Raw genomic sequence first — 26,454 nt, 5'->3', positions numbered from 1 at the left:
TAATACTTTCAAATTAGGGAGAAAACCGGAACAGAAAATCCTGGTCCTCCAGATTGGGGATTCACTTTAGGTAGGCAGCCAGTTGTAAAAACAATTGTGAAATCAAATATGGATCGAGAAAGGAATGTGAGAAAAAGGCTAGGGCGTGTCCCACAAGCGACACGCGAACCGATCGCCTTAAGGCCGTGAGAAGTGAGCAAGGGACGGAAAGGCTAAAGAAGTAAGTCCAAAAACAGCAGAGCAGATCAGAGCAGGAACGTGGAACGTTGGAACCTTGACAGGTAAGAGTTACGATTTATCGGAGGCGCTGGCAAGAAGAAGAGTGAGCATGGCATGCATCCAAGAGACTAAACGGAAGGGTTCAAGATCAAAGGAAATAGGAAATGGATATAAGCTTATCCATATATACAGAGAACAACAACAAAGAATGCCGTTCAAAGATGTTCTTATCCGGATGTCTTGGATAAGAATATGAAGGAGAAATTGGCGGACGTGAAGAGAGTAAGCGACAGAATTACTATAGCCAAGCTCGTGCCAAGAGATAGAGTGCCACGGGATCTTATTTGGTGAGTACTGAAGAAAAAGTGTCTTCCGAACACATACGTCTTCGTAATTCAAGTATAATGGATGTAGGACAGGAGTAAAGAGCGCGTGAGGAATAACAGAAGAGTTCGCAGTTAAAGTGGTACTTCATCAAGGATCTCGTCTTAGTCCATACCTTTTTGCAGTTGTGATGGACAAACTTACAAAGGATATCCAAGAGTTATCTTGGAATATGCTGTTTGCGGGTGGCATCATGTCGATGAGTGAGACCAAGGTAGCACTGCAAGAGAAATTAGATTGCTGGAGAGGAGCATTGGAGAGCAAATGTCTTAGAGTTAGTAAACCAATACAGAATATTTACATTGTCCTTTCATTAAAAATGTAATCGAGAATGCAAGAATACAATTGGACGAAGAAGAGGTAGTAATGACGAGGAGATTCCTGTACATGTGATCAATACTGCAGGGAAACGCAGGAATAGAATATGTAAATAGCAGCGGTTGGATAAAATGGAGAGAAGCGGCAGGAATATTGTGTGACGATAGGTTACTAACACGCTTAAAGAAAAAGTTTGCAAAACAGTAGTGAGACCTGCCATATTATACGGAGCGGTATGTTGGACGACGAAAAAGAGAGAGGAACATAAATTGCATGTTGCGGTGGATGTATGGAGTAACGCGGAGGGACAAAATTAAGAATGAGATAAGTAGTAGAAAAACTGCAAAAAAGTACACTAATATGATTTGGGATGTAAGAAGCAGACCTTTGGATTACATAGCTCATCGAGTGGATGCTATAGAACTGAGTGGGAAACGAGCTCGAGATCATCCAAAGGAGAAGTGGGGAGGTTGCGTGAAGAACGATATGGTGCGGTGTGGTGTCACAGCAGATATGACACAGGTGGAGGACAGCTATCCTAAAAACCGATCCTAGCTAAGTGTGAAAAAAGTTTTAGATGAAGAAGATGGAAGGTCCAATAGATCCGACTAATTCTTGTGTGCACAATTGCTACACTAGGTAAGTTTTCTCCCGTTAATTTGAAGCGATAGTTTTTTTTTTCGGTGTGTCTTACTTCATGAGCTGCCACTGGCTAAATACAATGTACGAGTGTATATAATTAAAAATTATGGAATCTCAAAAGAAACATAATAATAATAATAATAATAATAATAATAATAATAATAATAATAATAATAATAAATAAATAAATAAAAGTATCTATTGTTCCCCAAAATGAATGTTTATGGCAGAACAGTATGGCATACAATGCATTTGAAAGCAAAAGATTCACCTTACTTGATATAATGGTTGTTTATAGCAGTTGAAACAACCATATGTTTCTAATTTCCATAAGAGATGCATCTGACCTTATCTACTGCCTGTAATAGTTCACAGAAAATTAACTATTTCGATGAATACCTCATCATCTGTTCTATTTTTTCGGAGAGACAAATGGTTAATTTCTGTGAGATTTCCTCTCAGCAAATTGAATTTTGAATCTTTTTCAGGTACAACATTGTCCTTGTAGTTAATCATTGTTCTGTATGTTTTTTTTTTTTTAATAGTAAAAATGTAGAAAAAATGAATTTGCTTTCTGCAGCTATAAAATTCGAAATTATCTCCCATTTTCATTTTAGAGTCAAAAGTTTCTTTGTATAGAAAACTTTTCATTGCTGCTTACTGCAGCTGTGTGGCTCTTCTCTCTGGCCAGTTTAATTATTTTTTTACCGTACTAATAGAGATACACAAAGGAAGTTTCGGATAGACTGACGTATATTCATAATCCCTGTAGTCCATGCATATAAAATTTAAAGTTCTTGCATTTGACATTGAAAAATGAAATATATCTGTTAGTAATATTGATCGAAATTATTTAAATGAAATACTTTGTCACATTGTGTTCTAGAATAAAAGCATGTCTTTAATTTCAGAGAAAGAATTAATAGAAAACGCAGACGTCTTATTATCCTTGTAGTTTGTTAGCGCATAATTTCTCTTTATAATTTAGGACATGAATTCCGAAACCCGAAAGATTTTCAGCTATTGAGGTCAGAGATGGACTGGCTCCATGAAAAGGGCGGAGGCATATACACTGACCAGTTAGAACATTATGACCACCTACCTAATATCTAGAATGTCCACCTTTAGCTCGCAGACAGCAACAATGCCGTTTGGCATGGAAATAATGAAACCCTGGAGGCATGAGACACCATACCTGCACACACACAACTCATTAAATTCTTGTGAATTCTGCGGAGGGACTCGATTAGCTCGGATCTGACGTTCAATAACATCCCAAAAGTTTTCAAGTGGATTAAGATAAGGTGAATTTGGGTTCCATTGTGGCAATTGAAATTCACTACTGTGCTTCTCGAATCACAGCAGCATAACGTTGGCGTTGTGACAAGGAATGTTGGCCTGCTGTAAGATGCTGTTTCCAGCTGGAAATTTAATCTACGTGAATGGGTGTACGTGATCAGCAGTGATTTGCCGATAGCTAGGAGATGCCATGGTGCCCCTTCACACGCACTACCGGGCCCATGGATGACCATATGAAGGTTCCCCAAATTATAATGGAGCCACCACTAACCTGCCGTCATCCTACTGTGCATGTCTCTAACAGCTGTTCCTTCTGGAAGACTATGGATTATGAGGCGGCCATCGATGTAATGAAGACGATATCGTGATCCATCGCACCAAGCAACATTTTTCCATTATTCTGGAACGATGTATGTGCCCATTCTAGTCGTTACTGATGCAGTGTGGTTAACATCAGTGCACGTGTGGGACTTCAGTTGCGAAGTTACATCAGTGTATATCTAACATTGTATCGTGAACTGTATGCTCAGTCACCCTCGTGCTTTGTCTACTGTTAAAGTGTATTGTTAATTGTGCCGCAGTATGCCCTATTATGTTGCACCAACAGTCTGCTATGTCCAACATCTTTAATGAGTTGTGGCCACCCCATGTCTTATGGTTTGGTGCTAGTTTGACGATCGTTTTCCCACCTTGTGAAAACACTTACCGCGGCAGTTGTCGAACACCCGAGAAGTCACGCTGCGAGATGCTCGTTCCCACCCGTCTGATTTTCACAATGCCTATATTTAAACTTAAACTTACATCTATATTTGAAGGTAGAGATGATACAAAGGTGGACCGGTTTGTGTTATATGTGCTCCTGCGAAAGTATTAGAATTCATATTCTATTTTCGTAGTTTCAGCGTGTATTTTTAAAGAATATGTCAATATAAACTAACTTACTAAACTTTACTAAGATATATTTGAGGTAATGGATAAATGTAAAATAATAGATACCATCTACTTTGACTACTATATAGATATTAGTAGTACTATAATAGTAGTACTATAGATACTTAGTAGATACTAAGGCTTTTGATAAAATTAACCATGATATATTGCTGGAAATTTAGGCTGAATATAGCATTTCTAAGTTCAATTGCATCATACCTTAGCCAAAGAAAATAATATAAAGTGTACAGGCAAACTCAATCATATCTTTATAACGAGAATTCAGGAGATCCATAGGGATCAAATTTGGGTCCCCTCTTTTTTTAAGTTTATATAAATGATACCCATGAAAATAAACTATTTGAAATGTATATTATATGCCGAAGATTTTAAGTTGTACAAAGAAGTGAGAACTGAAATTGATGAGCAAAGGTTGCAGATGGATGTAGATTCTGCATTTCAATGATGTGCAAAAAGTTTATTAAATGGGTCAAATCCATTTCAAATCACCCAATTTTAAGCTAAATTGTTGCTCAAGATTTTTTATTTTCCTGATTTTTTAAATTATAAGTTCCCTATAGGTAGACAGTCACAAAACACTGCTTGAAAAAAATATATGCGATAGTTTTCTTCTGGTGGCCGTTTTAAAGATGGGAATTGGGCAAATTTTAATAAAATAAGCATGGTTTCCGGAAAGTTTGATTGCCAATCTATTTTTAAAAATATCAGAATAATTCAAAAACCAGTGTGTTCTGCATGAAATGAAGTTCAGTTATACATTATTTTAATTTTTCCATCATGCAAGAGAGTCAAACTCTTTACTGTAAAAACACGGAAAAAATGTATCAATCGTTAATTTTGAAGACTATTAGTTTTATGGATGAAAGGAGATTCACTGATATGTTATTTCTGGGTTGAATACTTATATATTTCTACCAAAATTACCCAACCCCTACTTTAAAAATGACTGCCAGAATAAAACTATGGCACATATTTTTTCAAACAGTGTTTTGTGACTATCTATCTATAGGGAACACATGACTAAAAAATCAGTAAAATAAAAAAAAAAATGTTGGCAACATGGTCTGGGTGATTTGAAATAGATTAACCCAAATTTAAATTAAAACAAATGTTGTTATACAGTAATAATACTAATTGTAAATGTACTAACAATGATAAGTATTATATTAGTAATTTTGAGATAACCAGAAAATATGAAAGTAAAGATTAGGGCGTTGTGTTTACAAACAATATGTCGTTTAGGAAACAGATATTCGACAAAATTGATTTTCTTCCAAAAAAATAGTTCTAATGTTAGACAACGCAATTTGAGGTCAAGAGATTTAGTAACAAATATTATACCCAGAACTGATTCTTTACTAAACTCTTTATTATTTAGAATGTGCAAGATATATAGTAAATTAGTTAGTAAGCATGGAGAATTAGATTTCAGTAGTAATTTAGCGAAGTTTGGAAAAATGTTAAAGAATATATATACAAAATGAAAAACAATTTCATGTTGTTATTATTACTGTTGTGAAATGAATAAGTTGAAACTGTTGTAATGTAATGATTGACTGGCCACACTTTGCTGTGATTTTTCTTTTTATGAATACACTGAGAAAAATCCGTTCTCCGGACAGCGGTATATTGTACAAATGTACAGAATTCTCTTGCTTACTACAGAAATCAGTATGGAGCATACGCTATCCGTATGCTACATACGCACTGCCCTTAGAAATTAAATCCCCTTAGATATAGATTCGGCAGCTATATGTTATATACGTCCATTTGTATGTGAGATCCTGACCTCCTGTATTGTTTCATACGGAAAGTACGTACAGATGGAACACTACAGAAAGTATTATAAAACATGCGTTTTCAGTTATACGTTTGCTGTACGTTAAGTCCAAAAATTACAGGATTTACAAATGTAACACACGATTTTACGTACGCCACATACATTTTTTCTCAGTGTATGTTTGTTTCTATTTTTATTTTTATTTTTTTTATTATTTGTTTTCTGTATATCATGAAATAATGCGCTCTAATTTATGTAGGACTTATGTAATTAGGGACTTTGTTGAAGTACGAAGATAAATGAATGAATAAATAAATGTTTCGCGTCTCTTGCTGAATGTGCTGATTAATCAGTTTGGTGAAGTCACTTTCTGCCAAGCCTTAATCTTTTATGGTGGTGATAGCCAGAAGTTGAGGAGAACTAGAATAAAGTTTCTACTCAAGATTTGTGTACAACATATAATAAATTTACTTAATTTTTTTGAAAGTACAGTTTAGATTTAGCCAGTTCCTCCTACATCTTCAGTCAGAAGCGCTGCACATAATATGGCAAAGGTTACATATGGATGTAGATTCTGCATTTCAATGATGTGTAAAAAATTTATTAAATGGGTCAATCTATTTCAAATCACCCAATTTTAAGCAAAATCGTTGTTTAACATTTTTTTATTTTCCTGAAATTGATATGGAGGAAATAGGGGACGCCACTGCTTAGCTTGCCGTCTTGTTCATCAATGCCGATTAAAAGAAAAAGACAGAAATTGCGTCAGTGTTTCATATAGACGAGTTCTTCTACCAGGAAAAGGAAATCCATGTGAAAATATCTGATCGGTCGTGAGAAATACCGATTGATGTTCTTGTTCTTGCTCGTAAGAGCTCAAAAGCAGTGCGGATGTTAAACTGAAGATTTCACTTAGAAGTGGTCTCAAACGGGGAAGCGTGAAGAGCGGACAAGAAGGGAACGCAAGCTACTGGCAAGAATAAATTACATTTGTATTACAAATATTTCGAATGTTGTAATAAAGAAGCGTTAAATTAAACACCGTACAAAAACTAAATAACTATTGATGTAAAAAAAAAAAAAAAAAAAAAACTTGGGTACATAAGTATAATATAATCTTTCTTGAATTATGATTATTATGAATATTTGAGAATTCAATGCTGCATTTGAAATCGCAAAAAGGGGTCTGAGATCGAGTGACGGGAGAGGGACATTAAGTATGAAAGTTTGCTGAAGAGGAACATCAGGCGCGTGGCTCAGTGGTGGAGCGTTCACCTCCGGTGCTTGGGGTCCCTGGTTCGATCCCAGCTCGCGCCGTGTGGACATTGTGGTGGACAAATACAGTGCTCGTGGGTTTTCTCTGGGTTCTCCCGTTTCCTCCCACTTTCTTCCTTCCACCATTTCATTCATTTCTCATGGTCACCGTCTCCTTTAGTCTAACCGGCATAAGCGTGGGATGTAAAACTTAAAGATTTAATTTCTTTTTTTTCTTCATATTAATCGAACATTGTTCAAATCAGCATATTACTATAGTTACCACCATATATTTGTTATCTTGGGTACTTTACCCAAACTTCCATATTAACTAAATATAATTATTCTAAAATATACTTTATGTTGGGTACATAGCGCAAACCTTGATATAATATTATAAATCCCAATGTTAGCAATCGCATTACAAAAACATCTCTAAAATTTTGTAAATCTAAAAGTAGTAGTCTAAATTATGGCACTTTCTGCTGAGACCAATGAAATTACTACTAACCTCATTTTCCAAGCCAGCTCTTTCTTTTTTCTTAGAACAAATATTTCACTATAAGAGGTTTTCTCCAGATTGAACTTGCGACTGCGTAGTCACCAATCTAAGCTATTCTATATCTCTACACCCGCGATAATTCTTTCTTTTTCAAATACAGCAACCCCAATGAAAGTATTCATATGATAAAACTTCGTTGTTTGGCAGAATTGACAAAAAAAAATACTACGTCTATTGTGTCCTGAAAAAAATTATCTTTAAGTTTCCGTATCTCATAATTATCATAGATGGGTTCATCTATTTCCGAGTTATTCATATGGAATTGTGCTAGGTGAAAAGTGTTTTATTAAGCGACTGTGAAACTGAATTTTCCATTACATTACATTGTTGGCAAGGAAATTTTGCAATTCGTGAGGAGGAAGTATGCTTATTGTCGGTGAGCATTCAAAAGATTATTTCTAACGTTAATTTCTTAATTGTGGTCACGTTCTAAGGTAAATAAGACGTCACAAATATAATTCTCTGGAAACTTCTGAAGCAAAAGAGAAGAATCTTCATGACGAATCTTAATTGTGGCATTGCTATATAAATTGTTCCAAGACAGTTAATTATAACATTTAAATACAATTATACACTGCATTGCGTTGGATATTGTAAGTTTATGAATATAATTCAAATAGTTCACCTTCAAATAAGAGTCCACAATTTCTAAATCAGGCAGTGCTCTCGAGGTAAGACGAAAGATAATAGTCACTTAGTACAAATATATCAACGTTCTATTTCACCTAATATTTTGTTTCGCTAGATAATTGTTTCCTCACGTCTCTATATTTTTTTCCATGTTGGAAGTTTTTTTAAATCATTACTTTTATATTGTTATTATGTTGAGTGTATACAACATATTTGCTTCTAGCCCTTGATTTATGTGGAGAAGTGTTCTCTTTTGTTGAACTGAATCGGAATTTAGTGGTGCGATTTTATTTTTTTCTCTACGGATCCATTTAAATGCCTCTTACTTTCTCAAGATTATATTCTGTTATATTTTCACAAAGTAAGCTATATTTATTTAGATTTGAAGAACTCAGTGAAATCAGATCGTTAAAATTCAACGAGAATAAAGGGATACTTTCCGATATAAGTCAGTGGGTTGAAAAGGAAAGATGGCGAAGATATTTAGGACTCTTAAGTTGCTAATGAAATATTTTGGAATACTGTATTGAATGAATATAAGATCTGTACAAAGGTAAAAAGAAAATGATTAATGTTATTGAGGAGAAACGACCTTATTACATATGTAATGAAAGGTATGGTAAAAGGGGGAGAATATTGCAGTTGATATGCAAAAGCCGTGGTATTGAAAACTCCTTCGTTTATATCATGACTTGTGCTTCTCGTCCAGAAGTTTTCCCGCACATTTTAGTAATTTCTCGCGCTTTAAAAAAACGAGGGAAAATATTACGAAATTAAGACAAAATGACTGAGAACTGCCCAACATTACCTCAACAGAAAATCCAGTACCTGGACTTGACAGCCAAGTTACTCTTTCCCAGGGAAGTGTACCTCTGCTTCAAAAGGAATAGAAGTCATACAAACGAGCAAAGAATCCACGATGCCCTACTACATCACAGACACCTGTGCCTATATCAACTTCAGATACCTATGAGGTCCTTTCAAAAGCCACGGATGACATATATATAAAGCTTCCACTCCAAGCGCTGAACTTGGGAAGGATGAGAAAACAGTTGATATGGAAACTACCTCAGATGTGCATACCTATATATGTGGATACCTATATATACATACATGGTTTGCCTCCTACTCAGGCTATCAATTACAACAATTAGTAACTAAAGATTGCAACAAAGAAGTCACTTTACTATTCATGAAAGGATACACAAAAATTAAGTGCGAGCTCCAGGTGCAAAACATTTGTTCTTACAACCGACTACAATATACCACGAAAATCAAGAAGAAAACCAGACCATCAAAGCAGTTACAATCATCTTCCAATTAATACCAGCATTGAAGACATCACAACAGCACTCAAGGAAAAGGATTATCCAATATTCTGTTTCACGAATGCAAACTCAGAATCGTGAAAGTGGGAAAGTCCTCATCCTACTATTCTTGTTTAATTTACAAGTTACCAGAATCCTCAAAGAAAATTTATTGCTACACATGAAAGTTCGCATAGAACCACTACAAAAGAAACATTACTTGCAATGCTTCAAATGCCAAAGATTTTGAGATTCGCAAGCAACTTTCCAAGCTCTGCCCTAATGCGTTTGGACATACCTATGCGAAAAGAAGATTAGAGACATGCCAGCGAAATATGTCAACTGTAAAGGCACTCATCCTGCTAATTATTCTGGATGTCCGCGAATACAACAAATTCTACAAGCAAAAAGGAAAAGACCAGCAAGCACAATCTCACGTTTAGCACTTCTTGAAGACACCGCTACTATATCCACTTTAAGATCTGAGCCCACAATATCACACACTGTCAGAGCTTCAGCACCGAATGCGTCCTCTGATAACAATTGTAGACTAAATATAAAATCCGTGCTTAGTGCCAGAAATGGAAAAGTTCGGTTTAATGTAAAAATGTGGCCTATGTTTCTAACACTACTCAGTGAAAAACTTGCTATCTAGTATTCACTGTGGAAGTAGTTCAATTAATCTCCAGAAAAATGCGCTTGTCTATATGTCGCATCAGTTCTCAAGTAACATCTGGGCTGTTTACTCAATATTTTCGTTTTGGCACTTAGTATTTTATGTTCAGTCTACAATTCATCCTCTGAAAACATCGTCAAAACTATTAAAGAACTTCTTCAATTTCTGAAAGATTTAAACCTAACCGAAATAATACACACGCTTCACACTTACATACCAAAGCTGAAACCCGTCCCAGATCTGCTCAACATATTCACCATCCTTATTAATTTTTTCTCTGAACTATTGCCATAAAGTCAAAGAACTTTTTAGCACTTCAGCACTCCATTGTTACCATCACTTAGCCTCTCATCTCATTATGTATTAATCGTAAATAAAATTAATAAATAAGTAATTCTGTTACCCACTCCTAATACCTTTACTACACCTAAATTAATGTTACTGGCCCAAGAGAAGGCCTTACCTTCTATGGCCCACCCATCCATTGATGGGAATATAACTGTACTAAAAAAAAATGTCCTGCCAGTAGTGGCAAAATCCTTAAGATATTGATGATGAATACGCAGTATATACAAAACTGAAAGTTTGATGCATTAATGCCTGTCATATTTGTTAATGTATATAATTAATAATTTATTCCAATGCGTGAAAAAGTGAAGATTGTATCGTCAGAAATTCAAGATTGAGTACGTTTAATTGTTTGTTTGTATTGTGTTTGCTGAGCTCAGGATGAATCAGAAAAGCGCCGTGGGGTGTTTCTTTCTGAAAGACATTTTTTTTTTCGGATATATTTTGAACATTAGAACTAGATAATTTCCGTAGGAATTGGAAGAGAATTCCCACAGGAAATCTCTCTTTATTTCTTCTTCTTCTTCTTTTGTTTTTGTTTCAGAAAATATCTCAATTCACTATTGGCTGACGAGTATTTGAATGATTACTCTTCAATTACTGTTAGTATGTGTGGTCCTTAGTGTGATTCCTAGTGGATGGCAAATCGTCATTAGGCTGCAAGAAATAACTTGAAACGAAGAACTGAGTAAAGAGAATCGTATATGTATTACGCAAATTATATCAAATATGACGATATTTTTCAGCTTAGATAAAAGTAAAAGGACTAATTTCAAACCAGACATTGCAAATTTAAAACAGGTTAAGATGGATCAGTGGTAAAAGAGGCTATGATGAACATCATATTCCTTAATTTTCCTTGAATTATCCGTAACCTTTGGTTTCGAATTACTTCTTCAAACATTAAAACAATTTTATTTGTTATTCTGGAAAAATATTTGTTGATAGCTCTTTTTCTTTGCAGGATAACGTACATACATCTCCCGCTACAAAGCAAATGGCTGTACGTCGGTACAGAGAGGGGAAATATCTTCCTAGTCAAAATAGCGAAACTTGAATTGTCGGGATACGTAATCAACTGGAACAAAGCCATCGAAGTGTAAGTACTGGAGCGCATGTTTTCTTTAGTAGCGGTTTCATATGTATGTGTATCATGAAATATTGTATTTAAATATAAAACAGTGCAGCATAATATTGCGTTGTTTTCGTAAATGAGCTGATTTTGTGTGCATCTTCATCTCCAGAGTTAGTAGACGAACTTGCAAGTTTTATTTAATTCTTAAAGTTGAAAATATTTAATGTGTACAACATGAAGTGAATGATAACCGACGAACGGAATGTGTTTGGACGAAACATTTTATATAATAATGAATTTAATTATGTATTTTGGCAGAAGTAAACAGAGAGTCTGGACTAAAATTGTAGGAAGTTTTCTTTCGAAACGAAAGCAAGTATTCCTTTCACAGCTGAACCTGTACATTAAAACTATGAAATTAAAACAGTTTTTCAATGATGAAAATAATCATGAATTCGATTAAATTCATTTCAAAAGAAACGGGTAACTTGTTTAAAATTTATCACATTTCCTTTGAATTTGAAATATATCACCTGAATCTAAATGAAATTTGCTGAAGTACTTGCCTGTACATATTGCTTTAGCTGAATTTGGAAGGGCCAGATTGAAATTTATTTTCTTATTTTTCAAATGGTAATTTATGTAATTCCTCAAAATTAACCAGCAACTTAAACTTGGTAAAAATGTATCAGAAACTCGTGGAATTCCATTTTGAATTGTTTGATTAAAGTTGTGAATCAGTTGATTATGATATAGTTGAATGCGATATGGTAAAACGAACAAGGAAAGAACCTGAACCTGTCAACGGGACTTCCTAATGAAACCTAGTCCATTCGATAAACAATAAAGATCTGTTCATACACAAAATATTAGGTGCCATGGACAACGGAGTAAGTCCTTGGGGCCCATTGACCCTGTTAGTATAAAGCTCATAACTCATAAGGAATAAATGTTCCTTAACAGATTCGTGTACCATTTTGAAACACAAAATTTACCTTGAAATTTACTTTTTCTCTCTCTTCCCACAAAAGAATAATCTCTGAGGGACACTACTGGTTAAGTTTTTGAAGGCTACACTTTCGTGATAGATACTAATGGAAAACGTAATTACATTAGTTTCAGTTAAATGTAAATAGATGCCATCGTCTTATGTTCATAAGCAAAATATGTATTTAGCAAATTCGTGTGCTACAAAACACAACTAAATCCACCAGTTCTATTTTATTTTATGTCTTTTGAAGGCCAACCAATTTAATATTTCTCCGTTACCTACGCTGATACGATTCAAAACTCACCAAGAAGCAGAGAACAGTGAACCCAAGAGGAAGAAATTCGATATTTGACGTTTGAGAACATCCGATTGCTTTAAACGTCCACAATTCAACAGACAGCGAGAGAAAGTTTTAGAACCTACATCACATCAAAGAGAAAGACTGCAAAACATGGAAGAGAAGAGACGAGAAAAAATACAGCAGAAATCTACGATTCGCTGGTGATGTCTGTGAAGCGAATACTGAAGAGTTCTTCCTTACAAAATCTAAAAGTTCAGACACAACTTAGAGAATATTTACAGAAAAAGACTACACCAAAAGCAGAATTCTTATATATATATATATATATATATATATATATATATATATATATATATATATAGAGAGAGAGAGAGAGAGAGAGAGACTGTATAATATAAAACGTTTCGTTTTTCAAGTGACTTGAAGACAAATATGTAAACGTTAAAAAGAAATTTGTACTCTGGGCTCTGCCACGTTTATTTTCGTAAATAAATAATCAGGAATTTAGAAAATGAGCCATGAGCCAAGCATCTCCGAAAGCTTATCAACTAACACTTAATTCTTTCATCATAACTCACAAATTTATAAACGCAGTTACTGCCATCGCATTGTCAAGCCAGTGGGAGCTCTGGAGACAAATCACGTCGGTAAAGAATAAATAAATAAATAAAATATCACTACAAACCAAGTAAAGAAAACTTAACATCTATAATGTTTACGTGGATACAAGAATAAGTACAGTAAATTTTCTTCTGTTAGTTTGTAGCCATAAAGTTTGAATTTGTACCGATGTGATTTGTCTCAAGAGCCGCTACTGGCTCGAGCCCCAAAGATTTAGCCATATACTATCTTCACATAGGACACACCTTAATCCGGACAGATCAAGGCTTGCCTGGAGATAAGCTTAGTTTACTCTTACGAAACTTGGATGCATATAGGAGATGATAGAGTCGGCATCAAGCTCCGCTTCAGCCGCTTTTATTCCGATGTTCTCTCACGTACTCAGAAGCTGGTGAATCCTTGAGCGCGTTGAAATGGGAAAATAATTCCCGTCTCCACCGAGGATATAGAACCCAGTAGGTAGGTGTCTAATCGGTTTCGCTACTATAGCTCTCATCCCAGTAATACATTCATTTAAATTTAGTCAGAAGGTATAGTACACATTCTTTTGTTCTTTGAAAAGTTGCATGATGGAGGAATTGGGTACAAGAAGAAGCATTTTTTGAAATACCGTGCTATGAAAAACTCGTTCAGGTTGGGCAATGTAAATCTCCACGTATTACAAGATTTTCGTCTTCCACCTGAAACATTATCCTTAATTGCAAGCAAGCACTTCCACCTGAAACAACTAGCAATAAAATACGAAATCTAAGGTGCATAGAAGAGATGGTATGTCAACTAATATTTCTTTTCATAAACTGCCTATTTTGAGGGAGTGGGGAACGAAAGCATGGAACACCAAACAAGATAATTTATGTATGTTTTGTTGAAGTTTAGCGTCCGTTTCCAGCACTGAGGCTGTATGAAACATGGACCTACAGTTTAAGATGGAATCCGAACTACCATTCTGCATTCAATTTCGTGACTAAGCGGTTAGCGTACGCGCCTTTGCCGTGGGAGACCCGGGTTCCCGGCAGAGCTCATGTGGTTCGGATTTCACGTTAATCAGTAGGTCCACGTCTCATATAGCCTCGCTGCTGAACGGGACGTTAAACTCAAAATCAACTCAACTCAATTTTTAGTTCTCCCACCGGGAGTTGAACTCGGGTTCATATGCTCCAAAGGCGCGATCTAGGCTAGCGGAGAGGTCTTATAAAGTCATGTAGTTTTCAGTCCAGTCTACGGGGGGGGGGGTTAAAGCCTCTCTTGATCTCTCTCATCTGTTAGTCAAACAGAGATCCTCCAAATACGGAAAGCTACGAACTTGGAGACATCTTATATTTATTAGAGAACGACTTTCGAATTATGAATCACTAGAACTTATTTTTGTCTGAAATTTTCGAAATTGATTTCAGATGTTTATGTTATTGTATTTTCTTTCTCAAAATCGACACTTAGCCGTAAATCGAACAGGTAACTTGAAATGGAGATGCTTGTCGAACTAGAAAATCTGTAGAAACTGATGGTAAAATGATACAATTTCATCACTTACGAAAACATGAGAATCGGCTTTTTAATAATTTTACTTATTAATTCATAGTAGTATTATGAATTTTTGATTGACACAGGCAGAAAATTAATCAAATTTATAATGTGAATCGTTTGAATTCTTTAATAATTAAACGAAGAACGAAACTTAGACCTAATTACGTTTGATAAAGAAGTGATTGTATTTAAAACGTAAGAACCTTTAATGATTGTGACCTTAGAAATACAGAGTTTGTCGGGGAAATAATAGGACTATTTTTTTCCCCGCCAAAACGTGGTGAAGGAGGGGAATGTTACTGCGCTGGTTGGGTGTTAGTGGTCATAGCTACCAGCGCACAAGTCGCCAGTCGTATCCAAGCCTTTGCGGAAAATAGATCGAGTTTAAGGTGAACCCCTTTCAAGGTGCCTTGTCATCTCCACAATAAATCGTTAGACCAGCGTTACGCGGTGAAGTTCTGCGTCAAACTGGGTAAAACTGCGAGTGAGACTATGACATGATCAAGACTGCTTATGGGAGTGATCTCGAAAAGAGCCCGCATGAGGAAGTTGAAAATGAAATTGATGTTGATAATCTTTTTTGATTGCAAAGGAGTGGTTCACAGAGAGTTTGTACCGCCTGATCCGACTATGAATGTTGCATTGTACGTGGAAGCACTTGAAAGACTCAGAAAACGAGTCGCCTTCGTCCTCCCACCAATCGCTGGATCATGGAAGCTTTATCACAAGAATGCCCCAAGCCACCTTTGCTGTCTTGATACTTCCTGATCAAACATGGCATCACACAGCTTCCCCCAGCCACCCTACAGTCCAGTTGTTGTTCCTGCAGACTACTTCCGCTTCCCCCTACTGAAAAGGGGTCATGAAAGGGCCGCACCACAGCTCGGTCCAGGCCATTCAAGAGGCCGTAACGAAGGAGCTGAAGAGCATTCCAGTTTTTGCGTTCCAGGGAGCCTTCAGTGATTGACAGAGTCGGTCGAAACGCTGTGTTGATGTAGAAGGGGGATATTTTTAAAACTTAAGTCGATATGTCAAAATTGTGAATACAGTGTATATCATCAGTCCTACTACTTTCCGGACAAACCGTATATATGAAATAGAAACCAAAATATTACAACTAGTTGTATAAAAAGTCCCTTTCTGGGATCTGGAAATCTACGGAAACTAATTGACAGCATTCTGATGGCAATTCTGCAACCTGAAAAATAATTTATCCGTGTAGAAGAGAGTTGGTTTAAGTGAGATTTTAGTGTCATCACACATCATTTTTAACATCAATTGTAATTACTCAGATTACTTTATTTTATTCGATGACAGTAATGAATTGAAGGCTTTGCATATTAATTAAAAGTGTTACATAATTCCTTCATCTACATTCTATAAAATCTTGTTTAGTATTAATTAGCTATGTGACTGACAAATTAACAAAGGATTTATGGATCATTAGTAGGATTCAAACGACAATAAATAATGCGCACTGGATAAATATTGAAATAGTGATAATATATTGCTTACGAATAATTTATTTACTTATTTATTATTATGAAATCGAGTTCTGAGTTTGTGTAATTCTCTGATAGTTAATGTGTAATTTTTAAAAAAAATGACGTTGGTAAATCACACTAATCGTAAAACATATAGTTCAAAAAGTGTTAAATATAATAACGTATGTTTGTGGGTAGTATGTGAGATACCTGGATTTTTAGGTCTTGTGCGCTTGAGATGAATACCAATGTTCAGAGCACTTCCCGTTGGGTTGATCTCAGGATTTACTACGGTATCTTATATCTTCACCGTTCTCATCCGAAGATAGGCTGTATAATCAGGATCTGACTAAAACATGCATATATCATCTTTATCAGACAATTATAAAAAAACAATCCAAGAATCTTCTTGTTTACCTCAACCATAGGTTGGTGGGCAACATCCACTAGTACCGGACTCAATCTCGATCCTGTGCTTAGCCCTTTTAGCTTCACTACTTATTCACCTGTGGGACAGGGCCGCGGTGGCTCAGTGGTAGAGTGTTCATCTCTGGGTGCCAGGTGAACCGCCAAGTGAACTTTGTGGTGAACAAACACTGTGTGCTTGGGTTTTCTCGGGGTTCTCCCGTTTCCTCCCACTTTCTTCATTCCACCATTTCATTCATTACTCATCATCATCATCTTCTTTAGCCTAACCGGTATAATCATGGGACGTAAAACTCAGAGATTTCATTTCACTTCATTTCACCTGTGGGACACACTGTATTCTCCGGGTCCAGATCAATCTTAGGGCTTTCATCACTTTCTCCACTTTTTTATGGTATTATCTTGCATATATTCTTCTGTTGTCGACGTACTCTCTCTTAATTCTAGTACGTCATAATTTTTGCAAGATCAATGCTAGGATAATATTGAACTTAAACATGAAGTTAAAAATAACAACGAAATGTTTTGTTCAGTTGTATACTTTTTTTATGTACTGTATATATTTGCAACTTCAAATTGAAAGAAGTAGGTAAAAATTAGTCAAAATGGGCGGAATATATAGTTTCAGTGAGACGTATTTTAAATTATTTTACTTCATTAAAAATATTTGACGCAGCTCCTTGTGCACAGATTAATTAAAACTATAAACACAAACACGATAACGAGGAGTGATCGTGAAATTCGTATTGTAGTAATATTTGTCGAAATTGAACACCTTTGATTCTTCAGAAAATATTTAGGTATTTTATCTGAATTATTAGAATCTTTTGTTAGTCGTCCTTAAATAATTTTTTAGAATTAGTTTTCTCTTTCAGTAAATACACTACAGCAAGTTTTTCTGCGGGGTGGGGTGAATGACTTTTCAGGGACCGGGGCCGGACTTTTACGTACTAAAAGCAAACCAATAATCATCTTTCAGAATGTGGAAGCATTAATAATTCATGATTATTATTATTATGTTTGCAATATGATACCTTGTTGAAAAACGAACCTTGACAATGTGGGAAGTTAAAATCACATGTTGTAGAAAGTGAAATAATAAATTATTTATAAGGAAACAAAAAAAGACATATTTATGAAAGTGTATTCGTTTGATTTTGCATTTATATGGGTATAAATGGTATATAAAAAAAATTCCAAGTAATCATTATCAAACGACACTGTTATGGAATAGTATAGATATAAATTCGCAACTGTGTGCGTCCAGTTAGGAAAATAAGAGTAACAAAGATGATTATGAATTTCAGTTGTTTTAATTATTTTAGCGTTGACGTGGTTTAAAATATTTCCGTAAAATAAATTTTTCTTCCGTATTGTATTATAACCATTCTTCATTTGCTGCAAGCATTAAACAAGTTTAATGAACACATAACAGAGTAACTTCATTGGGGAAGACCGAGCCCCATATACCTCTGAGTAAATATGAATGTATTTATATATTTATTTATTTTTCTTTTCAAGTAATTACTTTCATATGCGCATAACAATGTCTACTTGAGTGCGTGAGAGTTTTTTCCAAGCATGGATTAATAATTTTTGAAACAGTTGTAAATTACGTCATTTCTCTCTCAACTGTCGCTCGTAGAAGAACTCAGTACCACAATTTTGTAGCGGCTAATTTTGTAGAAGTGCATCTTTCATTAGTTACTTTCAACCTTAAGAATAACTCTCAAGTTCGCCGAGTAAGAGAGGGGAGAGAGGAGACGACCAGAATTAGAGCCTGAGTGGATTGAAATTTGAAGAAATTTAACTGTAGTCTGGGACCGAGAATTCACAGCCATTAGTGACGTACAAGAGCAACAAAACTAATTTGTCTCCGAGGAAACTTTCCGAAATTTATGGTTAGTTCTTGTGTTCTCCCACCACAAGTTTGGTTTCCTCAGTCTCTCTTCTTTTCTCTCCCTTCGTGAGCAGTTCCATTTTCTCACAACAAGTACCATTTCAATTTTTTTTAAAGACAGGTAGTTGAAGTAGCATTGGAATACTAGCATTTCACGAAAAAACAATTTTTTTCTTTCTCATGTTCAACGTATACTTAAATACAATATAATATGGACTAAACTATATTCCTATATTGTTGCATTAAATCGTTCGAATTTTATTTCATGGTAAAGTTAGGTCACGGTTCACAGATTGTTTTTATTATTATTATTATTCATGCTGCTGACAGGCATGTCATTCACTTGAGATACGAGTATACTGGATTACTGAGCGGTTAATGGATTTAATTCTATTGTGAATCTTTCATTAGAGTATTTCAAGATCACAAAAGAGAAGAGGAACAAGAATCAAAGGAACCAGAAATGTCAAAAAGAAACTTGAAACGTCGAAAAGTACATAATAATATGTATATTATTATTAGTGTATTATCTGTACAGATATACTGCATATTATCTATAACATGTATATTATACATACACAGGAATATGTATAATAATAATAATAATAATAAATATAATCTCTAGAAATCTTTTGAAAATTATAAAATTTTGCTTATAAAATTATACGTTTTCAATAACTCAAGATATTGATTTATATACAAATAGATAGTATATTATTTTATATTTGTCTTTCAGTACATTTCATTTTAGTTTTTATTTGTTAATATTATCACTTTCCATAATTACTCAGTTTAATTTTTTTGGGTACCAATTGGCACTGCTCAAATTTATTCGATCAAATTGTCAAGTGTGTTTTACTTATTTCATCATGAAGGGTGTGTGTGTCAGCATGTATACTTGTAAACATTTATTTTGTAAACTATGCGCTTAAGTCATATCCCGGAAAGTCAGTTATTACGGTAACTTGTCTGTGTTTTATTTTTCGATTTAAATATTGCCCATCTAAGAAATTCTCAGTTCATTGAAATCTGCCAACGCAACTTGGGTAAGTCATACATTTTAGAACAGGTATTCCCAACCACTCTTTTATCCCGTTCTCTTGCCAGTGACTCTCGTACTTTCCAGCGTGCAATATTTTGTGATCATTGTTGCTTATCGCTTATGCTAATATCTCACTAGGCTCAGATCTGACAATAGCCTCGATTTTGAATTGTATTTTTCTTGTATTCCAATTTGCAGTTTTTCGTACTTTTCATTCTTCTCTTATCCCTATTATTTGTTTAAACGATTCTTCATTTGTTTAATGTTTTTTGCTGTATTGACAATATGTATGGATATAAAAATGTCTATCAAAATAAATTCAAGTAATATTTATCCTATTATATCTACTATTATATCCTAGTTTCATTTATATTTTTCCACTTCCCTTCGTGACTCCCATGTATTCTTGCATCCCAGTGGTTGAGAAACTTAAGAAAGAGGATCTACATTACTCTTGACTTGCTTGAGTCCTTTCGGCTGGCATGGCCGGACGGCCTAAGGTGGCTGGCGATCACAAGACCTGTTTGTCACTGCGTTGGAAAATGTGGCATGAATGTTATATATTGTCCCTTGATTATTCATTTCCTTCAGCCAGAAGACCAGATCTGTGCAAATCGTAAAATTCAAAAATACAACACGTACAATTAAAAATTTAAGTTTATATTTCAGATTTCGTGCACAACTCTTGGATCAATATGTAGTCTAGTGTACACTCGTCATGTGTATTAGTCTGAAGATGTCATTCTCGCATTAGTTGTAGTAATATTGTCTCGTTTTCTAATGAAAACGGAAATCCTCGTCCCTTTGTTATCATGGTTATATTAATAATATTGCATGATATTAAAATGTATTTTGGTTTGAAATTAGAGGGAATTTAATAAACGTCCTGAAACTTATTATTATTATTATTATTATTATTATTATTATTATTATTATTATTATTATTATTATTATTATTATTATTATTATTATTATTATTATTATTATTTATAATTAACGCGTCTGTTGGGGCAAGGCACAGAGAACAATACTGTTATGATATTTTGAGATTTTAAATCCTATTGAATCTTATAAATCTTATGACTTTTATGAGCATCTATCGCGAGTGGTAAATAATTTAACTTAATCGAAGAAACTATACACTTCAAATAAATTCAGTACGTGATATTCCAGTTTTTTGGGGGGAGAAGGGAGTCTCATGGAGGAGTATCTCCTTTCATATAAAAGCCCAAAACTTAAATGGCACTCTTCAGACGTGGTTCCTACTCTAGATAAAAGTGTGAGTTTAGTAGCATCTTGTGGTGTGGAAATCATCATAGATGGAAATAATTATAGAGGCGCTGATTGCGCACCAATCAAGAAAACTTGTAAGTAGGTGTACGATCTAAAATGGAGTTGACACTAATTTTAATAACATATATGTGTAAGAAATTGTGAATACATTTGGATGAGTATCCTTTAAAAAAATCTAAGGTGTAAAATACATACAAATGGCGAATTTAATCAAGGAGATCAGAGTATATCTTAAAACAAAGTAGTCAATCTTCTTATCTTGATTTGTGAGCAAAATTATGTATACCAGTAGGTATATCTCTTCAGATGTAACTGGTTTGCATAGTTTATTAACTCGGCATTCGAATGTAACTAAACGTATAAGAGCTGAACTCCCTAGCAGTGGTGAATCAAAAAAAACAAGATCGAATTCTACGACTGCTCGCGTGTTCCTCTTCTGGTTTGGACATAAGAATTTTTTGTGCGTAAGCCGTATTATTTTATTATAAAACTATCTAATTTTAAGAAATTGTTTCTGAAAACTCATTACAGTTTTTCCTGAACGTCTGTACTTCCTGTGAAGGAATAACTAGACTTTTGAACAGATTCTTGGAAATTCGGTCAGATTTCTGTCAAACAAATCAATTGGTATCTGTTTCTTCCCTCAGTCTCTTTCCTATCTTTTCCTTCTTTCCAAAAGTTTGGAATGGTGCCAAACTACTTGACTATGCATAACTTTAAAAACAGTTTAATTTTCGTTTTGTTTTATTTCGAGTTTTTTCGTAGTCTCATCGATTTTTAGAATCTTTATTCTACTCTCATTTGTTTCTTTAGTCCGTATCGTTTAACTGTTTCTACATATCTTACTCCCTACGAATCTTTTCTAGAACTTAAATTGTTTTACATACCTTTATATTAATTTTCATTTTTAGCCTGGGTTAATGTAGTGTTAATTTTTATCTGAAAAATTATTCAATTAACATAATACATTTAAATTTTAGAATATCTTTAGTTGGAAAAATAATTTTATAATTGAATCACGTAAAATTAATGTAAACGGTTTCTCATGTATCTGTCCCTTAAAATTGATATTCTCATTTATTTATGTTGATTAAATAAATTCTAGGATCGTACATTAATTAGCTACATAATTAAAATGATACTATGAATTTTTCTAAAGTTGATAGTAAGCTTTGGAGCGATGTAACATTGACAAGGAACATATTATGGACGTGTATGTGCAGATTGCTTTAATTAAATATACGTATTGAAAGATCGAGTGTTTTCGTTTTAAAAAATTCAGGTATGGAAAGAGTAGTCAGATTTACTACATATATCGAATACCTATAAACTATATATAACGTAATATTTGTATTGGGTAAGCGTGCCAGTTATTGGCACTTCAAGAGGAAGTTCGTAGAAAATAATGATTACATATTGTATCGCTATATATATATATATATATATATATATATATATATATATATATATATATATATATATATATATATATATATATAATATTGTTATTGAGAGATAGACGAAAGCAGGAGTATCGAATGCATTTCATCAGCTTCGTTACATGTTTCTGTTTGGCCTGTAAGTAGTCAGATCATTTTAAAACTATTTTTCGTAATCTTCCTTTTTAAAATTATCCTATTTATTTTGTTCATTTCTTTTGTTTCGAAACGGACACTAAAGACGAATATATTTTAAGAAGGACTTGATCGATAAAGCTTGTTTCTCTCGTTAGATTTTGAGAATGATGATGTATATTTGTTCTTACGTCATTGTGTTCGAAATACTTGTTTTCCGATTGGGTGTGTTTTATATTTTATTAAATAAGTATAATATTTAATGGAAATATGGGGGCGCGGTGGCTCAGTGGTAGAGCGTTCACCTCCGGAGCTTGGGGTCCCTGGTTCGATCCCAGCTCGCGCCGTGTGGACTTTGTGGTGGACAAACATTGTGCTCGTGGGTTTTCTCGGGGTTCTCCCGTTTCCTCCCACTTTCTTCATTCCACAATTTCTTTCATCTCTCATCATCACCGTCTCCTTGAGCCTAACCGGCATAATCGTGGGACGTAAAACTTAGAGATTTCATTTCATTTCATTTAATGGAAATACGTAATAGTAGAAAGTATTTTTCAGTATATGTAATTATTATAGCATCTACGATTCTTTGCAACATAACCTATTGAAACTTGATGAGCTGTTATTCAGAAAAAAAACATGCATTTATTATTTCTTTTATTCGATCCCTTCTGCTGAGACCAACTAATGCTTAAATGTCAGTCAATTTGTAGAGATCCGTAGCAAGTGTTCCTTAGAGACAAAGGTATTTTGAAGGCAATATGTAAAAGGAAAAAAGAGGTATCGTGTTTTATAGCCAGCTAGACAAAAAATTTCTTGCAAATTTTAAAGAATTGTTGAAGGTATATTTAGACAAGTTGTCATTCTGTTTGTACATTTACTGATGACAAACATAAAGTAACCAAGTACCTTACCTTCTATAGTTTATGCATGTTATTTCTCTTTTCTATTGACAATGTTCTAGCTTCATTTTTTTTGCCATGAATGTCTTGAGGATCACTAGATTTTTTAAAGACAAGAAACAAGCATTAATTATTAATGTAGGGAATCCCTTACCCCCAATGTTACTAGTAGGGAGACCTTTTCAGAAACCGATATAACATATTTTATTTCAAGTGGTTAGAAAAATAAAGTGAAGTCTTTGAGTTTAACGTCCCACGTTATGCCCTGTTATGCTGAAGAAGACAGATGATTAAGACGAGTGAGTGATGATGGAAGAATTGGTAGAATGAGAATGTACGAGAAAACCGGAGTATCCCGAGAAAACCCACGGACAGTGTTGTACATCACGAACTTACTTGACTCATGTGTCCAAGATACAGAGACAATAACTTAGGAACATATAATTCGTTATAGAGCGATTAGTCAAGTTCATGAATAGGCAGGTGGCCAATGTACGAAGTAATTTAAAAATATAGGCTGTTATGGGGAATCGCAGGTTTTACAAAAATGAGACCAAATAAGTCAAATGACCAAGTTCAAAAATAGCCAAGTTAACAAGTTTTACTGTATTATGCTTTTGTACATCGCTGTTCAAAACTTGGTTAGGAAAAAACATCTTGGTAACGATTTTGTAAGTATCGTGAGTCACCTAAATTTCAAATTTCTTTATTCTCTTTCTTTCCGCTGGAATAGTTGTACTTTCAGAGAGACGTTTACTAAGAATGTGGCTTTATTGACTTATCCATGCATGTACATCTATGATGCAGAAAATCATGTGAATCTTGTTTTCAAAGATTCTGCTCACATTGTATGTAGGTATGTTTGTATACACACGATACATTCTAACGGAAGGCTTTAGAGCAAGAACCTACGCCCGTGTGCTGCGATGAAACATACAAATAAAAATGTTTCTCAAAGGGAGATGTGCATTTAAGTTTTTAAAAATTATTCTAGCTGAACCTGCGCTCTCTACACAGCGCATCATTCACATATGAGCATGAATCTCCTTGTCATTCCTCACAACATCTGTATATGTCCCTTTACAGAGACAAGTGGAAGATGTTTTGATAAAAATCGGCAAGGGGTACCATAAAGGGGAGATTTTTTCAATTATTTTTTCAATATCTCGCACCGCTTGCAAGATTTGAGCCTATTTCCAGTTGGAGTTTCTAATTCATATGTGATCAGTGTTTTCTTTCTTCTTGCATGCAGTATGTAATAAGCAAATACATTACACAATTAATTATAATGTCAGTGATGCATGTTGTTCATTGGGCAAAACTCTCCAAACAATAAAGATTCATCTTAGACTGGAGAAGTAGTTATCCTTCGTTTTTCATTATCATTTGGGCATGAAACAAACGCCTAAGATATATGCTACTCCAGTATATAATTATGGGGTGGTGAAATGTATAACTCATAGGATATATGATGCTTTACTTTTTTAAAATTTCAATACTACCAGTGTACCCCTAAAAAGTAATAAAGAAATAACGTCCATGATTTTTTTTTTTTTTTTAATATTTAATAATTGTATGTGATGAACACATGTATAAGGGGATCAGCGAATTTAAGAAAGGCTATCAACCTCGTGCTTATGTATTAAAGAAATCTGACGGAACAGTTCTCACTGATACGGATAGCCTCTTAAATAGATGGAAAGATTTCTTTGACGATTTGCTGAACACGCAGCCAAAAACTAAGGTGCGTGGAGAAAAGGAGATACACACCGCAGAACCGTATATTCCAGAACCCAATCGAATAGAAGTGGAAGCCGCTATAAAGAAATTAAAGAAACACAAATCTCCGGGTGTAGATGAAATTCCGGCTGAGTTAATTTTAGCTGGGGGCGAAAAATTGTGGAACAAGATACACAAACTCATTCTCCTTATCTGGAACAAGCAAGAATTGCCACAAGAGTGGAAAGAGTCAATCATTGTTCCAATTCACAAGAAAAGCGACAAAACTGACTGTAATAATTATCGAGGCATTTCTCTTCTGTCAACATACTATAAAATCCTTTCAAATATTCTGTTAGCAAGATTGACCCCATACGCAGATGAAATTATTGGAGATTATCAGTGCGGATTTAGACGAAATCGATCAACTATCGACCGAATATTTACCATTCGCCAAATACTCGAAAAGAAGTGGGAATACAATACCCTTGTACATCAACTATTTATTGATTTTAGAAAGGCTTACGACTCGGTTAGAAGAGAAACATTATACAACGTTCTTACAGAACTTGGAATACCGAAAAAGCTAATTAGATTAATTAAGATATGTTTAAGTGAATCCCAAAGTAAAGTCCGGGTAGGAAAATTTTTGTCCACGAGCTTCCACGTCGAAAATGGCCTGAAACAAGGAGATGCGTTGTCGCCATTATTATTTAACTTTGTGCTGGAATGCGCCATAAGGAAAATCAAAGATAGCAACCAGGGCCTAGAGTTGAACGGCATTCACCAGGTTATGGCATATGCTGATGATGAAAATGTAATAGGGGATGATAGGAGAACAGTAGAAATAAATGCAGAGATCTTATTAAACGCTTGCAGGGACAAGGGTTTAGAAGTAAATGCAGAGAAAACTAAATACATGGAAGTGCGTCGGGACCGTAATGCGGCAAATTGTGGAGGTGTTAAAATATTAAATAATGCTTTTGATAAAGTGGATACTTTCAAATATTTAGGATCAATATTAACAGACGAAAATCATATTCACGAAGAAATTAAATGTCGACTAAAAGCAGGGAATTCGTGTTACTACTCGGTTCAAAATCTCTTGTCGTCGCGAATTCTGTCGAGGAATTTTAAGCTTAAAATATATAAAACGATAATCATGCCTGTTGTTCTGTATGGTTGCAAAACATGGTCGCTTACTCTGAGGGAAGAACATAGACTGAAAGTATTTG

General features: G+C 34.6%; 1 protein-coding gene across 1 annotated transcript in view; it reads left to right on the top strand.

The window, feature by feature from the left end:
* Window positions 1-26,454, top strand: part of Tomosyn (syntaxin-binding protein tomosyn) — a gene marked incomplete in the record, with an annotated part of 588,696 nt that overhangs the window by 324,075 nt on the left and 238,167 nt on the right. Inside the window, 1 exon segment of the mRNA XM_081728737.1 lies at window positions 11,335-11,469. Coding sequence (XP_081584863.1) covers window positions 11,335-11,469 — 135 coding nt within the window.

This window comes from Thermobia domestica, chromosome 1, assembly GCF_964235325.1.
Source record: "Thermobia domestica chromosome 1, izTheDome1.hap1.1, whole genome shotgun sequence".
NCBI classification, from domain to species: Eukaryota; Metazoa; Arthropoda; class Insecta; order Zygentoma; family Lepismatidae; genus Thermobia; species Thermobia domestica.
This window is presented reverse-complemented; position numbering and strand designations above follow the sequence as displayed.